We start from the raw sequence: 20,144 nt of genomic DNA on the forward strand, positions 1-20,144 counted from the left end.
AAAGGGCGCTCAGCAAGGAAGAAGCCACTGCTCCAAAACCGCCATAAAAAAGCCAGACCAAGGTTTGCAACTGGACATGGGGACAGAGATCGTACTTTTTGGAGAAATGTCCTCTGGTCTGATGAAACTGTTTGGCCATAATGACCATCGTTGTGTTTGGAGGAAAAAGGGGGAGGCTTGCAAGCTGATGAACACCATCCCAACCATGAAGCACGGGGGTGGCAGCATCATGTTGTGGGGATGCTTTGCTGCAGGAGGCACTGGTGCACAAAATAGATGGCTTCATGAGGGAGGAAAATTATGTGGATATATTGAAGTAACATCTCAAGACATCAGTCAGGAAGTTGAAGCTTGGTCGCAAATGGGTCTTCCAAATGGACGATGACCCCAAGCATACTTCCAAAGTTATAGCAAAATGGCTTAAGAACAACAAAGTCGAGTGGCCATCACAAAGCCCTGACCTAAATCCTACAGAACATTTGTGGGCAGAACTGAAAAAGCATGTGCGAGCAAGGAGGCCTACAAACCTGACTCAGTTACACGAGCTCTGTCAGGAGGAATAGGCCAAAATTCACCCAACTTATTGTGGGAAGCTTGTGGAAGGCTACCCGAAACGCTTGACCCAAGTTAAACAATTTAAAGGCAATGCTACCAAATACTAATTGAGTGTATGTAAACTTCTGACCCACTGGGAATGTGTTGAAATAAACAAAAAAGCTGAAATAAATCATTCTCTCTACTATTATTCTGACATTTCACATTCTTAAAATAAAGTGGTGATTCTAAATGACCTAAAACAGGGAATTTTTACTAGGATTAAATGTCAGGAAATGTGACAAACTGAGTTTAAATGTATTTGGCTAACGTGTATGTAAACTTCCGACTTCAAATGTAAACTCTGATTGTCTGAGTCTGATCATCAGTGTTTCTAAGAGCTAGCTGCTCTGGGCCTTCACTTGGTGTGTGTAAGGAGCAGGGTTGGGGAGTAACGGATTACATGTAAAGAATTACAAAAAATGCTGTCAATGTTTTCCGTTACGTTACCAGCAAAATATTGTAATGGGATTACAAATACTTTTGAAAAACTAGATGATTACTTCAAGGATTACTTTTAAATGTTTCTGTGTTTTCTCAATTACATTCTAATCAGCATTTTATGATTTATTTATCCGTTATTTTACCAGGTAAATTCACTGAGAACACGTTCTCATTTGCAGCAACGACCTGGGGAATAGTTACAGGGGAGAGGAGGGGGATGAATGAGCCAATTGTAAACTGGGGATTATTAGGTGACCGTGATGGTTTGAGGGCCAGATTGGGAATTTAGACTGGACACCGGGGTTAACACTCCTACTCTTACGATAAGTGCCATGGGATCTTTAATGACCTCAGAGAGTAAGGACACCCGTTTAACGTCCCATCCGAAAGACGGCACCCTACACAGCATGAAATGCTCCAGATACTCAACTAGTCTAAAGAAGGCTAGTTTTATTGCTTCTTAAAACAGGACAACAGTTTTCAGCTGTGCTAACATAATTGCAAAAGGGTTTTCTAATGATCAATTAGCCTTTTAAAATTATAAACTTGGATTAGCTAACACATCTTGACATTGGAACACAGGAGTGATGGTTGCTGATAATGGGCCTGTACGCCTATGTAGGCATTCTATTAAAAACCAACTGTTTCCAGCTACAATAGTCATTTACAATATTAACAATGTCTACCCTTTATTTCTGATCAATTTTATATTATTTTAATGGACAAAAAAATTGCTTTTCTTTCAAAGACAAGGGTATTTCTAAGTGACCCCAAACTTTTGAACGGTAGTGTATGTATCCATTGATTCTTGAAGAATTTAACTTATAAATGCTTCATGAGCTTAGTTCAACTAACACGCTCCATGACAACCCAAAATATAAGTTTGTTTTTCTCCAATGTTTGTAAACAACGCAAATGTAAACAAACACTGCTTAGCCTCATAACAGGGTTAAAACAATCTTTTTGATATCATGAATCCTTGCATCTATAGCTCTGTCTATTAATCTGAGAGTGGTTACATTTCTCCAGGCCCATCCCTCAGCTTTTTACCGAAACAAAAGTGGGCGGCCATTTTGTTATTGTTTCATCTGTGGATTTGTCCTTTAAACAGATGCATATTATCAAGATATCAAAGTGTCACCAACAAAATGGTAAACAATAGGCCTATAGCAAATGCAGCATATGGCATTCATTTTTAACATGGAAATAGCACTTTTCAGTAGTGCTCAAAGCATGCCATTCCATGAGGTTAGCAGTTAGGGTTAGGGTTTCAACTCGAATCAATGAGCCCAATAAGTTTTCCATGACAACAAAATCATAAACAACAGGGCTGGCTAATAGGTCTTTAGTTTTGGGGTTATGCTCCGGTAAAACAATTTGGCTAATCTATTCTTCCATATTTCCAAGTCCTATTTTTGAAGATCAAGGGGTGTAACATTTATTGGAATGACTGGAATTCTGATAGACTTAGGTTTTTAATGTAAAGATGTAATTAAATTGTATTATTATATGTAGTAGAAAGCGATGGGTTAGAAGAAGTCTACATAACCAACCCATAAAGTAACATTTAACATCCATATATAGCCAGCTATGTAAACTTTAACATTGATTTATCCTGCAAAAGATGTCGTTCAATTGGTAACATATATGTTTGTATTCTTCTAATGTCTCTTTAGGGGAAAGTAATCTAAAAGTAACTGAATGTAATCAGATTACGTTACTGAGTTTGGGTAATCCAACAGTTACATTAATGATTACAATTTTGGATAGGTAACTGGTAACTGTAACGGATTACATTTAGAAAGTAACCTACCCAACCCTGGTGAGGAGTGATGTCCAACGCATGCCCACACACATTGCTATTGTGTATGGTTAGTCTGGTTCTTGCAATGGAAAACCATGTCCTTCCTGTTTGTCTGTGTCCTCCACAAAGCCCTTGAACTATTTCCCACCAAATAGTGTCTCTTAAGTGACTCTCCCTCCAGTGAATTACCACTGTCCCCCTTTCTCTGTGCTAGTTTTCAGAAAAGCCCTCGTCCTCTCTCCTCTGGAGAGAGGAAGTGCAAACAGCCATCATAAAGCCTGGTCATTTCTGCCTGTCGGGTCATTTTGTATTGCTTGGCAGTGACAGTACTTCCCATGTTTTGCATAACATCCCCAATTTTCACAGAATGAGAGACCAACAGTCTCAACACACATCCCAGAATGGGTAGCCTCCCCCTTTCCTCCTTACACAACAACACTCTCACATGACCCCTACAGAAACACTGCAGATTTCCATGCAAGGCACTTGTCCCATTTCACTTCTGGTCAAACACGCTCATCCAGACATGTTAGCATTAGAGTATACTGCACTTGAATATTTAATAAAAGGCAACCCCAAATTATGAAATTCTTAACAAAGGTCAAAATGGTAAACATAATGGTTTATAAGCAGTTTGTATGTTTAAAATTCATTTGCGTTTGCTGAGGGGCATCAACATTTTATTTTCACAGTGCATTGATGATGCACATCAGCATGAACAGTATGTCATACAGTATGTCATTAATGGCCACTACTATAAAAATGAGGAGGAAGACACAGGTGAGGTTGCATGAAAACACTATTTACAAAAAGGCATGTAATGGTCATGATTCTACATGCCTCTGCAAGCTTCATTTGGGAAAATAAACCAACAGTATCTTGTGAACTAACGGCATTGCAGTGCAGTTGTGTTGATGGCTGAGAATCCCACACACACACACACACACACACACACACACACACACACACACACACACACACACACAAACACACTGCTCTGCAGCAGGAACTAGTACTACTACTGCTTGGGTAAAATGTATCACAATAGCACAGATCCAGCCACCTGCACAGCCTGATCTTCTACTCACATATCTCTTTAGTTTCTTCTCAGGGGGGGATTTGATGAGCCAGCCGGTGCAGACCACATCCCCTGCACTCATCTTGACTGCAGAGGGAATCCGGGGTGTTTTCTAGATATAATTGTCTTCAAGCAATGCTGGCTGCTGCTGCTGTGAAACTGAGAGCAGCACCACGCGAATCCTGCGTTCTTGTATACAGCCTACAGCCATACCAAAAAGAGGAAGTCAAGCCATTGATCACACTGACAGACAAGGGAGAGGGAGAGAGAGAAAGGCAGAGAGAGAGAGAGAGAGAGAGAGAGAGAGAGAGAGAGAGAGAGAGAGGAAGGGAGAAAGGGGGTGGTGTCTGTATGCTTGAGTCTGTAGATGTGTGTGGGTCTGACAGAGTGAGTGAGAGAGATCAAGATAGGGAGAGAGAGAGGAACATGTATGTGAATTTGTAAATGTGTGTGCATGTGTGTGCATCATTAAAACCTAGAGCAAGCTGTCACAGAAACCATCTCAATGTTCTTTGTCTTAGTCAAAATAACGGTATGCACCAAAATAACAACCTTGTGCAAGTTAAATACACTAATAGAGAAAACACATAACACACTTTGGGGATGCATTTAAATTGTACAAAAACCTATATATAGTGGCTTTGAAACCTAAAACGTTTTGTACAGTAGGCTAGTTGTAGGGGGAAATGAAGAAACTAGAGCATAAATGTATTGATAAAGGTTAATTTTGCAAAGAGATATCTTGCTGTAATTTGGAATCCCCCCCCCAAAAAAAAGGTTATGTTGGTCTAAGGCCATGTGATTTATGGCTGAAGAATATTGTTTTGAAAATATATAAATTAAATGGTCTAGCTTGCCTAGCTTGCCTACGGCTGGTGAACGAGACAGTTATAAATGCTTGTCCCTGATCGCCATCTTGTGGTAGATATGCAGCAGGCCTCCTTTCAACAAATGAAATACACCACTTGATTTTGAAGAATATGGCTTATAAACTGTAATGAGGTTTTACAATAACAACCCGAGAAAGAAAGAAAAGCAGGTCCTTTTACTTAATTGTTTATGTTTTTGTTACCATAGGATTGCTTACTTATAAACAAATAAATGTTTTGTCATACCCGTCAGCATTCAGGGATCAAACCAGCAAGTTTATAAATTACATTATAAACTGGGTGGTTAGAGCCCTGAATGCAGATTGGCTGACAGACGTGGTATATCAGACGTTGTACTACGGGTATGACAAAACATGATTTTTACTGCTCTAATTACGTTGATAACGAGTTTATAATGGCAATAAGTCACCTCTGGGGTTTGTGGTATATGGCCAATATACCATGGCTAAGGGCTGTATTTATGCACTCTGGGTTGCATCGTGCATAAGAACAGTGCTTAGCCGTGGTATATTGGCCACCCCCCTCATGCCTTATTGCTGAAATGAAACAGGGCTACCAATATTATTTCGAACGTTCTAGTGGCGTACACGGTGTTATCGCGGTATTTCAATGATATATACTCGCGAGATATTATGAAGGGGGCGTATGCTCACAATGTACAGTCTATCTAATGACGTAGCTAGCCTTTTTGCCATGTATAACTTACACAGTCTGGTCTAAAATAACTCATGATAAAAACCGAGTCCACAGAATGTCAGATGAAGAGATTCCTTCAACTTCCAGAGAGCCTGTACCCGAAGAAGAAGAGGTGAGCATTTAAAAGCAGACATCTTCTTTTCCAGAAATATGAGATACACTGTACTGTTAGGTTGCTAGAAGTTTGCAGTTTTGTTCAATTGGGGGGAACATGGCGGGAAGGAGGCTTGCACATCTGCATAGCTCTCTTACAGATGTTAGGTAGCTAGCTACCAGGTCAGACGCTGGGCTGGCCAGCAAACATAACAATGGGTTTCGTCGTGCAGTTCATAGACATTTAGCCAGTATTCCCGTAGACTTCTATAAATGCTGCCAATTTGTAACCAGTGTGACAAGCTTCGTAGTCCCAGACCGAGCCTCTGACTGTATAGTAGTAGCTTGCTGTGTATCTCACTCAGCCCAGGCAGCACAACACACGCAGCACGAGCAGCCTCAAGCAAATCAGCTGTCAATTTCAACACTGGCTGTTGTGTTTTGTGGACTGTCGAGTTGGTTATAGCTAGCTACAGTAGCTATGTAATACGTTTTATGAAGAGTATCCTAACATTAAAGGTGAAGCGAAATGCTTGAACTTCAGAAGGCATAACTTTTTGCACATTTTATAATACATTTTGAGCACACAATATGTGAACGTGCACAAAATTGATTGCACAAGCGTCACATGAAGCCAACTTGCAACCAAAGCCATAATCATTCAATATGTAGAATAATTTTGCATGAATTCAGAGGAAATTCTATACAATACACAACAAATTCCCTTAATAAGGCCCACTGAAATAGAACATTTAATTGTTTTAAATTGCACATTACATTGATTGAATGTTACCAAATCATAAATATGTACAGTACGTTGAGAATGTAATAAAGTAGTCTACTGTGTTTCAGCTGAAGCCACCTCTGAAGGCTGTGCCCAAGGCGGAGGGGGAGTTGGATCCAGAGTATGAGGAGAAAAGGGTGAGACAAATTGCTTTCTCACAAACATTCTTTATAGATATCTAAATAGGATTAATTTGCGATTTTAAGATTCATTTGCAAGACATATTACTCTAGGGATTATCACGTCACACAAGAGTAGTCACATCTTGGTTGAATTCTGTGCCAGATATTTGATATGTTTATTTTTCATCATTTATTTTTCTCCAACTTTTGCAATGGGCTCCCCACTGTGGTAAATGTTTGGAATTGCAGTGAATAGGGAAAGTGAATGGCAAAATGACAGTTTAGCATAACATTGATCTCATATCCTTACTAGTAAAACAGAACCTGTTGGTTTAACTTTTTATTTTCTCCCTGTCTTTTAGAAAACAGATAGAGCGAACCGGTTTGAGTTTCTGCTCAAGCAAACAGAACTCTTTGCCCACTTCATCCAGCCTGCATCTCAGAAGTCTCCTACTTCACCCCTGAAAGTGAAACCTGGAAGACCTCGCGTTAAACAGGATGAGAAACAAAATCTCCTCTCTGTTGGAGAGTATGTGACTGCTGACTTGTTTTAAGAGTCCTGACATTATTTGTATGTTTTTGAATTGACAGGTCTGTTATTTTAAATAAACAAGCTATTTTGGTCAATAAACCATGAAATAATAAACAATACAATCTGTTTACCATTGTACCAAAACCAGATATCATTATTTTTTACAAACTATTTGTCTGCCTCCTGTGTTTTTTACAGTAACCGCCACCGACGCACGGAACAAGAAGAAGATGAGGAGTTGTTATCTGAGAGCAGGAAGGCAGCTAACGTCTTGGTTCGCTTTGAAGAGTCCCCATCCTGTACGATGTTTTCATATAGCTTAAATGCTAATGTTAACGCTCTCTGTGTACAATGAACGCTCTCTGTGTACAATGAACAGTAGCAGGTGTAACTCAGTGTTGTATTCTATCAGGTCTATACCTATAATCCTAATTAGCTCCCATTTGAGAATAGCTGACGATGGATACAAATATAATTTCCTTTTTTTTCATTAACTTTTTACCGCAGTGGGCTAAATCAGGGTTATACAGAGTGATTCTTGGTAGTCTTAAACAAATATTATTTGATGCAAAAATATACACCTCACACACATTGATGGTTGTGGGTACCATGTCAGATATAGAGTTGAAATGTATTCCATTTTGAATTTGCATCCCAATATTACACTTTATATACATCACAGAAGACTGAAATATAACAAAACTGTTTGACATAGAAACACAGGATCTTCATTGTATTTTTAGAGGGTGCTTTTGGTCATTGACTGCAGGAAAGGGCTACTGACATAACCTATTTTATTTTCTAGATGTGAAAAATGGAGAGCTGAGAGATTATCAAGTCAGAGGTCTCAACTGGATGATCTCCCTTTATGAAAATGGCATTAATGGAATTCTGGCTGACGAAATGGTAACGACTGTACTTTAAACATGCAATTAACAATAGTTGTGTTTAAGTGCCAGAGCCTTATATTGAGATAAATATGTATATTATATCTATATCCAAATGTAAGTAAGTGCCACTAGTTGTGAGTCAAGCTGTGTATGACAGGTTGTTTATTTAAGCAATAAGGCCCGAGGGGGTGTGATATATGGCCAATATACCACGACTAAGGGAGATGCAACGCTGAGTGCTGGATACTGCCCTTAGCCGTGGTATATTGACCATATATCACAAACCCCTGAGGTGCCTTATTGCTATTTTAAACTGGTTACCAATTTAATAAGAATACTAAAAATAAATGTTTTGTCATACATGTGATATATGATCTGATATACCTCGGCTGTCAGCCAAATCAGCATTCAGGGCTCGAACCACCCACTTTTTAATTAAGCAATAAGGCACGATGGGGTGTGGTATATGGCCAATATACCACGGCTAAGGGCTGTTCTTAAGCACGACGGAACGAGGAGTGACTGGATACAACCCTTAGTCGTGGTATATTGGCCATATACCACAAACCCCTGGGGTGCCTTATTGCTATTATAAACTGGTTACCAACGTAATTAGAGCAGTAAAATTAAATGCTTTGTCATACCCGTGGTATACAATCTGATTTAATACGGCTGTCAGCCAATCAGCATTCAGGACTCGAACTACCTACTTTATAATTGTGTGTTGACAACAGGGCTTAGGGAAGACCCTCCAAACCATTGCATTGCTGGGATACCTGAAGCACTACAGGAACATTCCAGGCCCCCACATGGTTCTGGTTCCCAAATCAACGCTACACAACTGGATGAATGAGTTCAAACGCTGGGTACCAACCCTGAAGGCTGTCTGTCTTATTGGGGACAAGGATGCAAGAGTATGTCCTGTTTTTTCTCTTGATTGACACTGATTGAAAATGTGTCCTCTTATAAAGCATTATCAAGTGGGAAGCTAACCAAGACCACAGATGACTCCTTTGACAAATGTTCTCCTTATTGGCTAGGCGGCGTTCATCCGCGATGTCATGATGCCAGGGGAATGGGATGTTTGTGTCACATCCTATGAGATGGTCATCAGAGAAAAATCAGTCTTCAAGAAGTTCAACTGGAGATACCTTGTCATCGACGAAGCTCACAGGATAAAAAATGAGAAGTCCAAGGTATGTACTCGAATGAAAATAATTGTGGTCTGAACCAAGCTTTTCTTTCTACTTTTCAATTAATTAAACTCTGGCCAATAATTTATTTTTGAATGATATTTATGTAATCTTAACATCTGTCCGGTGTTGTCAGCTCTCAGAGATTGTCCGTGAGTTCAAAACCACCAACCGTCTCCTCCTGACTGGAACACCTCTGCAGAACAATCTCCATGAGCTGTGGTCACTCCTCAACTTCCTGCTGCCTGATGTCTTCAACTCTGCCAATGTGAGTGCTACCTCTGTCTGTTCTCTCCATTTATTTCTCTAGTAGGGATATTCCTCTCCTTTAGATGAATGTGACTGGAATGCTAAATGGAGGAAGAAAATAAAATCATATCGCTCCAGGCAAAATGAACTGCATTATTTTGTTGTTTTGTGTCAAAAGACCCTCCAGCAGTAACTTACTGTTTTTTGTTGTTCCATTTTATACCACCTAGTTTCAATGAGCATCTGTCAATCACGGAAGTCCTCAGCCCCACCTGACATGCTTCTTGTCTTTCCATGATGTGTCAGAGAGGGAAAGGTAGCCCCGAGCACAGGCCTCCCCCTCAGGCACTGCTCTGTTCTGTTGTCAGTTCCTCCAAGTTTGTCTGGGATCCCTCACCCCCACAAGCTGTAGCTTATCATATGTATCCTGTCCTTTCTCTAACACATTCCCCTCTGCAAATGAAGCCAAAGCAGAATCATCTTTACTCTCTCAAAATTATATTTTGCACTTTCATGGAAAATCTTTACTTGTTGAAAACAAAAGGAAAATGTTCCTTATATTCTCAGGACTTTGATTCTTGGTTTGACACCAACAACTGTCTGGGGGACCAGAAGCTGGTGGAGCGTCTGCATGCGGTAAGCTGTGTTTCACATTTCCATTACTCTCAGAGATTACTGCAGAATTCTCCTTATCTATTATTCTGTTGTGTTAAGAGATGGATAATAAAATGTATTTAGTTAGAAAAGTATTTGCCTTGTTAGTGTGCTGTTTGTTATAGAGCCCGACCGATTATATCGGTTCACTGATATTATCATCCGATATTGGCCTTTTAAACGCTATATCGATATCAGCTGATAATTCCACTAATAAACGATATTCAATAAATAAGATGAAAAAAGGGAATGTCGTGCTGATCTGAACACTTCTCATGATGTCATTATTTAACATTTGAAGCATATTTGTTGAACAATTGCTCTTTTGGATGGCAATTTATGAGAAATCAGAGTAAGGAAATGAAATTTTGCTGCTGTGAAACAGTATATTGGTAGATAAATCGGTATCGGTAAGTTTTAACCCCCCAAAAATTGGAATCGGTATTGGACCCAAATAAACATACATATATGTCAGGCTCTAGTAGGTTCTGAGGCCTTTCCTTCTTGTGTGTAACGTGATGTTTGTTCAGGTGCTAAGGCCTTTCCTTCTGCGTCGGATAAAAGCTGAAGTGGAGAAAAACCTGCCTCCCAAAAAAGAGGTGAAGATTTACCTCGGACTGAGTAAGATGCAGCGAGAATGGTATGTTTTTGGTTCAAATACTTTGTCCTTCCCAGTGTTGCCCATAGCTTGTGTTGGTTCAACATTTCTACTAATTAAATTCTTTCCAAAATAATTTCAAATTAAAAAAGGTTTTGTTGTTCTATTTTTGTTAGGTACACACGAATTCTGATGAAAGACATTGACATCCTCAATTCTTCTGGAAAAACAGACAAGATGCGTCTGTTGAATATCTTGATGCAACTGCGGAAGTGCTGCAACCACCCATACCTGTTTGACGGGGCCGAGCCCGGGCCCCCCTACACTACCGACAGTCACTTGGTCACCAACAGTGGCAAGATGGTGGCCCTGGATAAACTGCTGCCCAAAGTCCAGGAACAAGGTGATACACCCATCATTCAAGGATTTTACTGTAGTTTATCCCATCTTTATGTATATTTGATGTGTTTATCTCAAAGAGATCTGTGGTTGTCACTGTACATTTGCAGTTGTAACAGACTATGCAATAGGTTGTCTATGCAAACTCTGATAAATGGAAGAACATAATGGTCTTGAAAAGGCAAGGACAACCTCAGAGGACGCAGGCTCAAAAGATTGCGTACTGTTGAAGGATATCAGGATTCACATGTAGAATTTATCATTTTCTTGCGAAGTTTTCTTGATGAGAAAGGTTCATTTGACTCTCAAATCAGCCATGCTCATTTAGAATGAGATGAATCAAACCTTCCTGCCATGCAAGAAACCCTATGAATAATTTTCTCTCTTTGGAGATTGCATTTGAGCTATGTGACCTGATAGTGTATGTATGCTGTTCTGCTCTCTAATGGAATGACTATGTTTTGTCTCATTGGTTGCCAGGGTCTAGAGTCCTCATCTTCAGCCAGATGACCAGGGTCCTTGACATCCTTGAGGACTACTGCATGTGGAGAGGTTATGAGTACTGCCGTCTAGATGGAAACACTCCACACGAAGCCAGACAGGTACGGAGCATGACTTCAGCTGATGAGGCCTCATTGGCCACAACACAGGCTCCCATGGAAACCATAAGGAGCTATAGTGGAACAGTATCAAATCAACCATGGACTTTAGTTTAAGCCACTACTTTGTCTACCGTGCTCGTACTGACCCTGCTTGTAAAAATGTTTGCTCTAATGTGTAAAGTGTCTACTTCAACTACATAAAAACTGATATTTTAGACATTGTCTGCCTAATTTTTTTTGGCACAGGTGTCAAACTCATTCCACGGAGGGCCGAGTGTCTGCGGGTTTTCGCTCCTCCCTTGTATTTGATTGATTAAAAAAGGTCTCTAATTAGTAAGGAACTCCCCTCACCTGGTTGTCTAGGTCTTAATTATGAGGAAAAAATTAAACCTGCAGACACTAGGCCCACCATGGAATGAGTTTGACACCCCTGCTTTATGGCCGTGTTTCTAGGACGCCATAGAGGCCTACAATGCTGAAAACAGCAGCAAGTTCATTTTCATGTTGAGCACCAGAGCTGGAGGTCTGGGCATTAACCTGGCAACTGCAGACGTCGTCATCCTGTATGACTCTGACTGGAACCCTCAAGTGGACCTGCAAGCAATGGTGAGAAACATTTCATTTGTGGCTTCCTTGGAAATGTACATCTTTATATTAAGTGTTTGGAAAAGTAAGTATTAGTAATTTAGTGTGCAATTCTATGTCATGCATACAAAAATACTAGTAATGTTAATTTATAACACTGGCTTGTAGTTCAAAGAAATAGACACCTCATCAACTGAGGCAATCGGTGTGTTTGTTTTTGCTTCTCTAGGACAGGGCTCATAGGATTGGTCAGAAGAAACCAGTGCGTGTGTTCCGCCTCATCACTGATAATACAGTCGAAGAGAGGATTGTAGAAAGAGCTGAGATGAAGTTGAGGCTAGACTCCATAGTTATACAACAAGGTATTCAGCATGTTTTTGATTCCAACTTCATGGTTTGTCATTACATGTTAAGCAATGGTCTTTGGGACAGGTAAGACAGACAGACCTTGGTTAGGCTTGGGACAAAATGATACCAAATGCATGCATGTATGCAGATCACACAAGGTTGGTGGCACCTTAACTGGGGAGGACAGGCTTGTGGTAATGCCTGGAGCGGAGTGAGTGAAATGGCATCAAATACAGCAAGCACATGGTTTCCATTCGCTCCATTCCAGCCATTATTATGAACCGTCCTCCCCTCAGTAGCCTCCTGTGATACAGATACTACTATCAGTTTACAGAAGGATCTAGACCATGAGACATGAATGTAAGAGGCTGCTGCAGGGTACATTCAGTCCCACACCCCAACTACTTCTCACATCTTTCAACTTTCCAGGGAGGCTGATGGAGCAGTCCAACAAACTGGGGAAAGATGAGATGCTGCAGATGATCAGGCATGGGGCCACTCACGTCTTCGCCTCCAAAGACAATGAGCTCACAGATGAAGACATCAACACTATCTTAGAGAGGGGGGCAAAGAAGGTGAGTGAGGGAACAGCACATAGTGTTTGGTTGACAGACTGGCTGTTTGGTTCTCTGTGCTGACCTGTCCTTTTGACCTGTCCTAGACAGCTGAGATGAACGAGCGCATGGAGTCTCTGGGAGAAAGCTCCCTCAGGAACTTCACTGTGGACACAGGAGGAGCAGAGACCAGCCTCTACAACTTTGAAGGGGAGGACTACAGAGAGAAGCAAAAGGTATCACATTACTACATGCTTTGTCATGGCTCTTGACCTGTTAATAGCATCAAAGAGACACTTGAGATGATACTGTACTTAGATTAGCTCATTCCCTTGTGCCTCAGGTTTAATTTCATTTCAGTTATTGAACTTTGTGAATACTGTGTGAAAGAGGTAGATATGACATACAGAGTATGCTATTCATACATGCTTATGACATAAACTTTATGAAACCACCATAACCATAAAATGAGGTGTGCATCATATACCGTATACTGACTTGATTCCCCTTGTGAGTCATGACCTGGCCTTGTTTTGTAGCTGAGTATGATGGAATGGATTGAGCCTCCTAAAAGAGAGAGGAAAGCCAACTATGCGGTGGATGCCTACTTCAGAGAAGCCCTGCGTGTCAGTGAACCTCGAGCCCCCAAGGTAACGCCCACTCACAGATTAAGCACACAGAAACTTCAAGGGCTGCCGCCTTGCTTTGTATCCCTGCTTATAAACAACATGCTTATTCAAGGGCTGCCCCCTTGTTCATGGGTGAGTTGCTAGTCAGTAGTCAATCCTTCGTCTTGTTTCCCCATTCTTCCAAATAATGATGGCCAGTCAGGTCAGAAAAATGTCCATGGAAGTGGCGTACATGTTAATCTTGCTCACCAGAACATGATTAATAATGATGAATGTATTTCAGGCCCCACGTCCCCCCAAACAGCCCAACATCCAGGACTTCCAGTTCTTTCCTCCTCGCCTGTTTGAGCTGCTGGAGATGGAGATCCTTTATTACAGGAAGACTATAGGCTACAAGGTAAGAGAGCTGTAGTTAAGTTCGTTGTCTGATAGATAAAGAAAGTGCGCATATGTTATCTTATGTACAGTAGCTTTAAGCTTGGCCGTTTATAGTCATGTATTTTTGTTTCCACGTCTTGCTGGTTCTATTTTACTGAAACAATTTACAAAGTTCAATATTTAAAAAACAACATTTTGAAATCTGTTGGTTTGGGCTTTCACACAGCCAACATGTTACACATGGGAGTGGTGGATAGAGTCCATAGAAGTGTGTCTCAACTCTGACATTTGTGAGCAGCATCCCAAGTGCTTCGCTGTGCCGAGGCACTCACTGCCAGGGCAGGCTGCTGAACTGAGACAGATTGGAGCTTGTGCTCCTCCATGGTGCCAGAACCACAGAACACACACACACATTCCCCCTATGCCACCTGATCCCAGGGTACATCTGTTCAGTTAGTCTGGTTCCCCAACAGGCCTGTCTATCGCTTCACCCAGCCTTAGCAGTCTCTTGCCTCGTAGCGAGAGACGGAGCTGTTCAGTGTTATGTCTCATTGGAGCTGTCTCTAATAGGAGCTGTGTGTCTGTTCTCTCCCCTGTGCCGCTGCAGGTCCCCAGGAGCCCTGACATTCCCAACGCTGCCCAGGTGCAGAAGGAGGAGCAGAGGAAGATTGACGAGGCGGGGCCCCTCAGTCCCGAGGAGACTGAGGAGAAGGAGAAACTTCTCACACAGGTACTGCAGGGTGCTAGGCGAGACACAACTTTCTAGATTCCTGCATAAATTATTTTAGTAAGTAAGATCCCTATTTGTTTGTCACAAAAAGTGCCATGTTATTGGACATTCTAAAGCTTTTATCTAAGCAAGTGCTGTGTTTGTGGTGAATGTTGTTTCACAGGGGTTCACAAGTTGGAACAAGCGAGATTTCAATCAGTTCATTAAAGCCAATGAGAAATATGGCCGTGATGACATCGACAGCATTGCTCGGGAAGTCGAGGGGAAAAACCCTGAGGAAGTCATTGAATATTCTGGTAAAATACCGGTCTTCATCAGAATCATCCTCATATTTATTCCATTATAATTGTGTTTCCTTTAGACACATTCTTGAATCTGTTTTAAATAACCATGGTTATTACAGATTATAACTTTTTTATGCGCCACACGAGTCCTTTCACACATGTTCTTGTTTTATTTTCAAGCCATTTTCTGGGAGCGGTGCAATGAACTCCAGGATATTGAAAAGATCATGGCTCAGATGGAGCGTGGCGAAGCCCGTATCCAGAGGAGGATCAGCATTAAGAAGGCGCTGGATGCAAAGGTCAACTACTCTACTTTTTACTCATTTCTATTGGGCACAAAAACATCTGAAATACAACCAAAACAAACAGCCAATGCATCCACAATTTCCAGAGTCACAAGCTTAATGTAGTCATTGCGTACTATGAATATGGGAACAAATACTTAACTTTTACTACTTTAATACACATGTAAGTGAATTTGTCCCAATACTTTTACTCCCCTAAAATGGAGGGACTATGTACAAAAAGTGCTGTAATTTGGATGGAAATACCGTCAAATTAATGCTGACAGTCTGCACTTTAACCTCCATAGTCATTGTTTGATTTGAAATCCAAACTTTTGAAGTATAGAGCCAAAAAAATGGTTCACTGTCCCAATAATTACGGAGGCCACTGTATTTCCTATGGTAGATACTCTGGAAATGACATATTTAAATGTACTACTATGAACCTTTATTTGAGTATGCTCCAAGATGACTTATTATTTTCAAATTGACTAAATGGAAATGTTGTTTTGATCGTTTCAGATTGCGAGATACAAGGCCCCATTCCACCAGTTGAGGATTCAGTATGGCACCAATAAAGGGAAGAACTACACGGAGGAGGAGGACAGGTTCCTGATCTGTATGCTCCACAAGATGGGCTTTGACAAGGAGAATGTTTATGAAGAACTCCGACAGTGTGTCCGGAATGCTCCCCAGTTCAGATTCGACTGGTTCATCAAGTCCCGAACTGCCATGGTACAATATGTCTTGAACAGTTTGACTATCTATGTTACAGAAGTCTTGGGTGAGCAAACATGGGGACACTTACAGTATTTGAGATGACACCTGGGCTGCCTCTGGGATAGTTCATGAACCCAGTTATAGTGTCTTAAGCCCCTAGTGCTAACATGCACCTTTTGTCTTGATCATCATTATACCAGCTTTTAAAATATTTGACATGTAGCACCATTGACTTATGGCATCTGGAATTTTTTAACAATTTATATTATTTCAAATAGTATGTCAAATCATTTGCATACATGGAGGCGCCAGCTAATCTGGTCACAATGTGGATACAGTGGACGGATAAGAGACACATTTTAGTACAATGTGTTGACGCGACAAACCTTGATCACATAGTGATTGGATCATATTAATCAGATCAGGAAACGTACATGTTAATGCAAGGTGTAAATGAGGCTTTGGTGTCCTCCTTCGCTGTCTCTGGACCATCATAAAAACTTGTTTTATTACTTTTATTATAGACTTTGCAGTGAGTTCAGAGACAATCTTGTTTGCTTTCCTCTCACATTATCTATAATAGGTATGGTTGAATATAGAATTGTATTTGTTTCAATGTGGCCCTTATTTACAAGTTGAGATGGATGGGAATTCATGGGAGGAAAGACTATTGTTCAGGTTCACGCATACATAGACACTTCCTTGCAAACAATATTGAGCCGTTAGGACGTCCCCAGGACATCACAAAATGGTCAGCTGAAGTCATCAGGACGTTGCGTCATGGTCCCCTGGAGGTTTTTGTCTAGTTCCCGGTTTTTCCCGGGGACGTTGCCTGACTGATGCAAAGAAACACCCCCCCCCCCCCCTCAAAAACAAATATAAGTAATGACACCACTTGTTACAGTTGCCAAGCCTATCAAGGCCCTGATTGGTGAACCACTGATACAGTCTCAGCTCTTTGTCTTTTAGCAATGCTAGGGACACCCACACATAAACAGTGCTTTTAACTTACATATTTGACATGCATGATTACATTATGTATATTCATACAATAATTATTATTTAACATGTCCTCACCTGGGCTTTGAACTGACAACCTCTTGGTTCACAGCATTCTACTCTTCCTGCTACGCCATGTCAGTATCAATGACTGGTTTCACTTCGATTTCAAAGTAAATCTCAGCTCTGTTAAAAATACACCGAAGAAAAACTATTATATTTATCATAGGGATTCAGGAGTAACATAAAAACAGAATAATATGCCCCACCAACATCAGACTACTTACTGTGTACTGAAAATCTCAAATCACTGAAATAAGTCAGTGAAATCAATGAGAGAATAGTCAGATTAACTGATAACTAAAATAGCAGTCGCCTGCTAAATGCAGAGATTTATTATAGGTATTGAATGTGTAGGGGACTTCTGAAATTCTACCGACTTTGCGGCGCAGCAGGAAGATCAGCATACCCCAAATCCAGAGGTTGAGAGTTCAAATCCCAGTTGGGGTCATATTGAAAAGTTACTAGTGATCATGTCAAATGTAATCATATTCTTGTTGATTGAAGATTTTTTACACAATTTTAGCTGAACAGCGTCCCACTTACTTTAAAACCCCCATACCATCATCACGTAACAAAAACCTCCAGAGGGCCTGGACACAACGTCCCATGAATGTCTAGGGAACCTTAAGAGGACGATGACACAACATCCCAAGAATGTCCTAAAAATTTTCTCGGGGACAGTACAAACCAGAACTAGGCAAAACCTCCAGGGAACCGCGACACAATGTCCCAAGAACGTTCAGGTGACCTTCAGGAGACCATAACACAATGTCCCAAGAACATCTTAAAAATATCCCTGTGTCAAACCGGGAACTATAGAATGGTCCCCCAGAGCATGGTCCCTTGGGACCATCACGTAATGTTCTTAGAATGTGCTCGGAACGTCAGTGGGATAACGTCATGCGGAAACCCTTAAGGGACCAAATGGGAACATTGACAAATGTCCTCAGGACGTACCCTCTTTGCTAGGTTACCTCTCTGGGGTTATTGGGAACATCGCCAAATGTCCTCCGGACGTCCCCTGCTGGGTTACCTCTCTGGGGTTATTGGGAACATCGCCAAATGTCCTCCGGACGTCCCCTGTTTGCTGGGTTACCTCTCTGGGGTTATTTATCATTACTTTGTGTTTTTGACAAAGTGGTATGTTACATGAACTGTTTTGGTTATTAAAATGTCAATATTATGAACAAAAGCTGTAATAACCACACAAGGAGAATAATGAATAAATATGAAAAAAAATGTTTGCTTCAAACAGACTGGCTAACCGAGAGGAACATCAGACATCCATTGTACTATGGTTTTGTTTTCTCTACAAACAGTTTCCTCTTCTTCCCCCAGGAACTTCAGCGACGCTGTAACACTCTCATCTCCCTCATCGAAAAAGAAAATATGGAGATTGAGGAAAAGGAACGTGCTGAAAAGAAGAAAAGGACCACAAAAAGCCAGATGGTAATTGATCTTACTGTTTCAAAACAATCATATACAGATTTTAAGGTACAGAATGGGTTTAACCATAAACACACAACCAGTGGTTTTGTTTTTGGGATAAACATTTTGTGGGAAGAAAATGACATATTGGCTAACCATCTTGAGGATTCCAAACCATGTTACCATGAAAAATGTGTCAATACTCGTGTTAGAATATTCATATTTCAGTGATTACATACATTGTAACATTTACAAGTAGACATGTCATTGATTTGATTCTGTCAGGCTCACAAAAGGAAGGCAGATGCGTCATCAGAAGCCACAGGACGTAAAGAGAAGAAAGCCAGAGCCTGAAGACGTCATTGAACTAATGTAGCTCCCATCAGGCCCAATCCTAACTTGAAAGATAAGTAATTCGATAATTTGATTTATGCACACAGATCTCAAATTAGGATTCGGCCCATCATGAACAAACAGCATTAATCACCCACACAAAAAAATACAAACACAACATTCAATAGCTGTAGTAATTTCTGTGGAAGTGAGTGGTTTCTCATTTTTAAGACATTTTGTATTGCTGTTTTTGCAAGTGTTTGATGCACTTTTCAACTCAACATGCTATATACGTATGTACGGATTTGTTTTGATTGTTGTCTCATGTCTTGTGTAATTGGTGGTGAAATAACGATGGCTGTTGTTCAAGCTATGTGTTTGACACATTGTTATTATGCTTCATTAAGTGGTTCCCCTTATGCACTTTATATAACCTATTGCTTTGCACATGTCCTAAGCTCTTTTTATACTGAGTTTAATTTCATTTATCCTTTTAAGCTGTGTTGGTATTTGAACAAAAAGTGATTGTTGTTTTTCGCTTTTCCCTGTTGTATTTTCTTATGTGTGAGTTCACTTATTAAACTAAATCCAACCTTAATTATATAGTAGTTGACATTTTTTGCACGTAACTATTTTGATAGGTCTCACAAAATCCTCCTACATTATATTAAAATCACTAAACTAATGTAAAGGACGCTGTGAACCCAACAGTAACAGATAGTATTACAAAAGCACTACCTAGTACCAACTTACTGTATGTTGTATTTGGCACTGACTGTGATAGCACGTTGGACCCCCATTTTTGTAGGCATAAAATGTGTGTAGTTCCCCTTTTAACAAGTTCTAGAGCATTAATAATCTTCACTGAGCAATGAGGTTGAATTTAAGCTGCTCATGTGTCATTGGGAGGAACTCTCCGTGCCTCCATGGCCCAATTCTTAATAAGGATGAAGTTACACTGTATGTCCACATGGGGGCATTTTAACGCTGTCCTAGAATAAAAGGTGGCGTTAAAGCAGTGGACTAGTCTGAGAGTAAACTATATTCATCGTGTCATTTAAATAACCTGTTAAGAAACCCCTTATATTGCAAACCACCCTGCAGTCATGTTGATCTTTCCCTTGAACCAACTCAACTCGTTTTTAAAATGTGTATTATTGTTTTCAAAAAGCACACACATACCGTTA

The 20,144-nt window shown here is 40.5% G+C and overlaps 2 protein-coding genes across 3 annotated transcripts in view; one reads left to right on the forward strand and one right to left on the reverse strand.

Annotated features, from left to right (window-relative positions):
- The window catches only part of gab3 (GRB2 associated binding protein 3), a 28,269-nt gene extending 24,057 nt beyond the window's left edge, over positions 1–4,212 (reverse strand). The window contains exon 1 of one of the 2 annotated variants that reach the window (XM_021623235.2): positions 3,931–4,212. In XM_021623235.2, coding sequence (XP_021478910.1) covers positions 3,931–4,002 — 72 coding nt within the window. In that variant the 5' untranslated portion in view covers positions 4,003–4,212. Of the gene's footprint in view, positions 1–2,851; positions 3,194–3,930 lie in introns of those variants that run through there. The other variant, XM_021623236.2, reaches the window with a different exon arrangement.
- Positions 4,213–5,448: 1,236 nt separating this feature from the next.
- smarca1 (SWI/SNF related, matrix associated, actin dependent regulator of chromatin, subfamily a, member 1) lies at positions 5,449–19,555 on the forward strand. The gene is made up of 24 exons (XM_021623237.2): positions 5,449–5,618; positions 6,452–6,520; positions 6,868–7,034; positions 7,236–7,336; positions 7,843–7,943; positions 8,662–8,841; positions 8,968–9,123; positions 9,257–9,388; positions 9,937–10,005; positions 10,554–10,663; positions 10,798–11,024; positions 11,501–11,622; positions 12,076–12,228; positions 12,437–12,569; positions 12,985–13,130; positions 13,217–13,345; positions 13,649–13,759; positions 14,022–14,135; positions 14,724–14,846; positions 15,010–15,142; positions 15,311–15,429; positions 15,937–16,149; positions 18,535–18,645; positions 18,910–19,555. The coding sequence occupies exons 1-24, from the start codon at positions 5,562–5,564 to the stop codon at positions 18,976–18,978; spliced, it is 3,045 nt and encodes a 1,014-aa protein (XP_021478912.2). The 5' UTR covers positions 5,449–5,561; the 3' UTR covers positions 18,979–19,555.
- Positions 19,556–20,144: the final 589 nt, after the last annotated feature.

This window comes from Oncorhynchus mykiss, chromosome 12 (assembly GCF_013265735.2).
Source record: "Oncorhynchus mykiss isolate Arlee chromosome 12, USDA_OmykA_1.1, whole genome shotgun sequence".
Lineage (NCBI taxonomy): Eukaryota > Metazoa > Chordata > Actinopteri > Salmoniformes > Salmonidae > Oncorhynchus > Oncorhynchus mykiss.

What these genes read in the sequence shown, in the direction of transcription:
- smarca1 (XM_021623237.2), top strand. Translation starts at nt 5,562, where the DNA reads ATGTCAGATGAAGAGATTCCTTCAACTTCCAGAGAGCCTGTACCCGAA. An exon ending in GTGAACCTCGAGCCCCCAAG is followed by an intron (nt 13,760 to 14,021) that starts GTAACGCCCACT and finishes AATGTATTTCAG; the next exon opens with GCCCCACGTCCCCCCAAACA. An exon ending in GGACCACAAAAAGCCAGATG is followed by an intron (nt 18,646 to 18,909) that starts GTAATTGATCTT and finishes TGATTCTGTCAG; the next exon opens with GCTCACAAAAGGAAGGCAGA.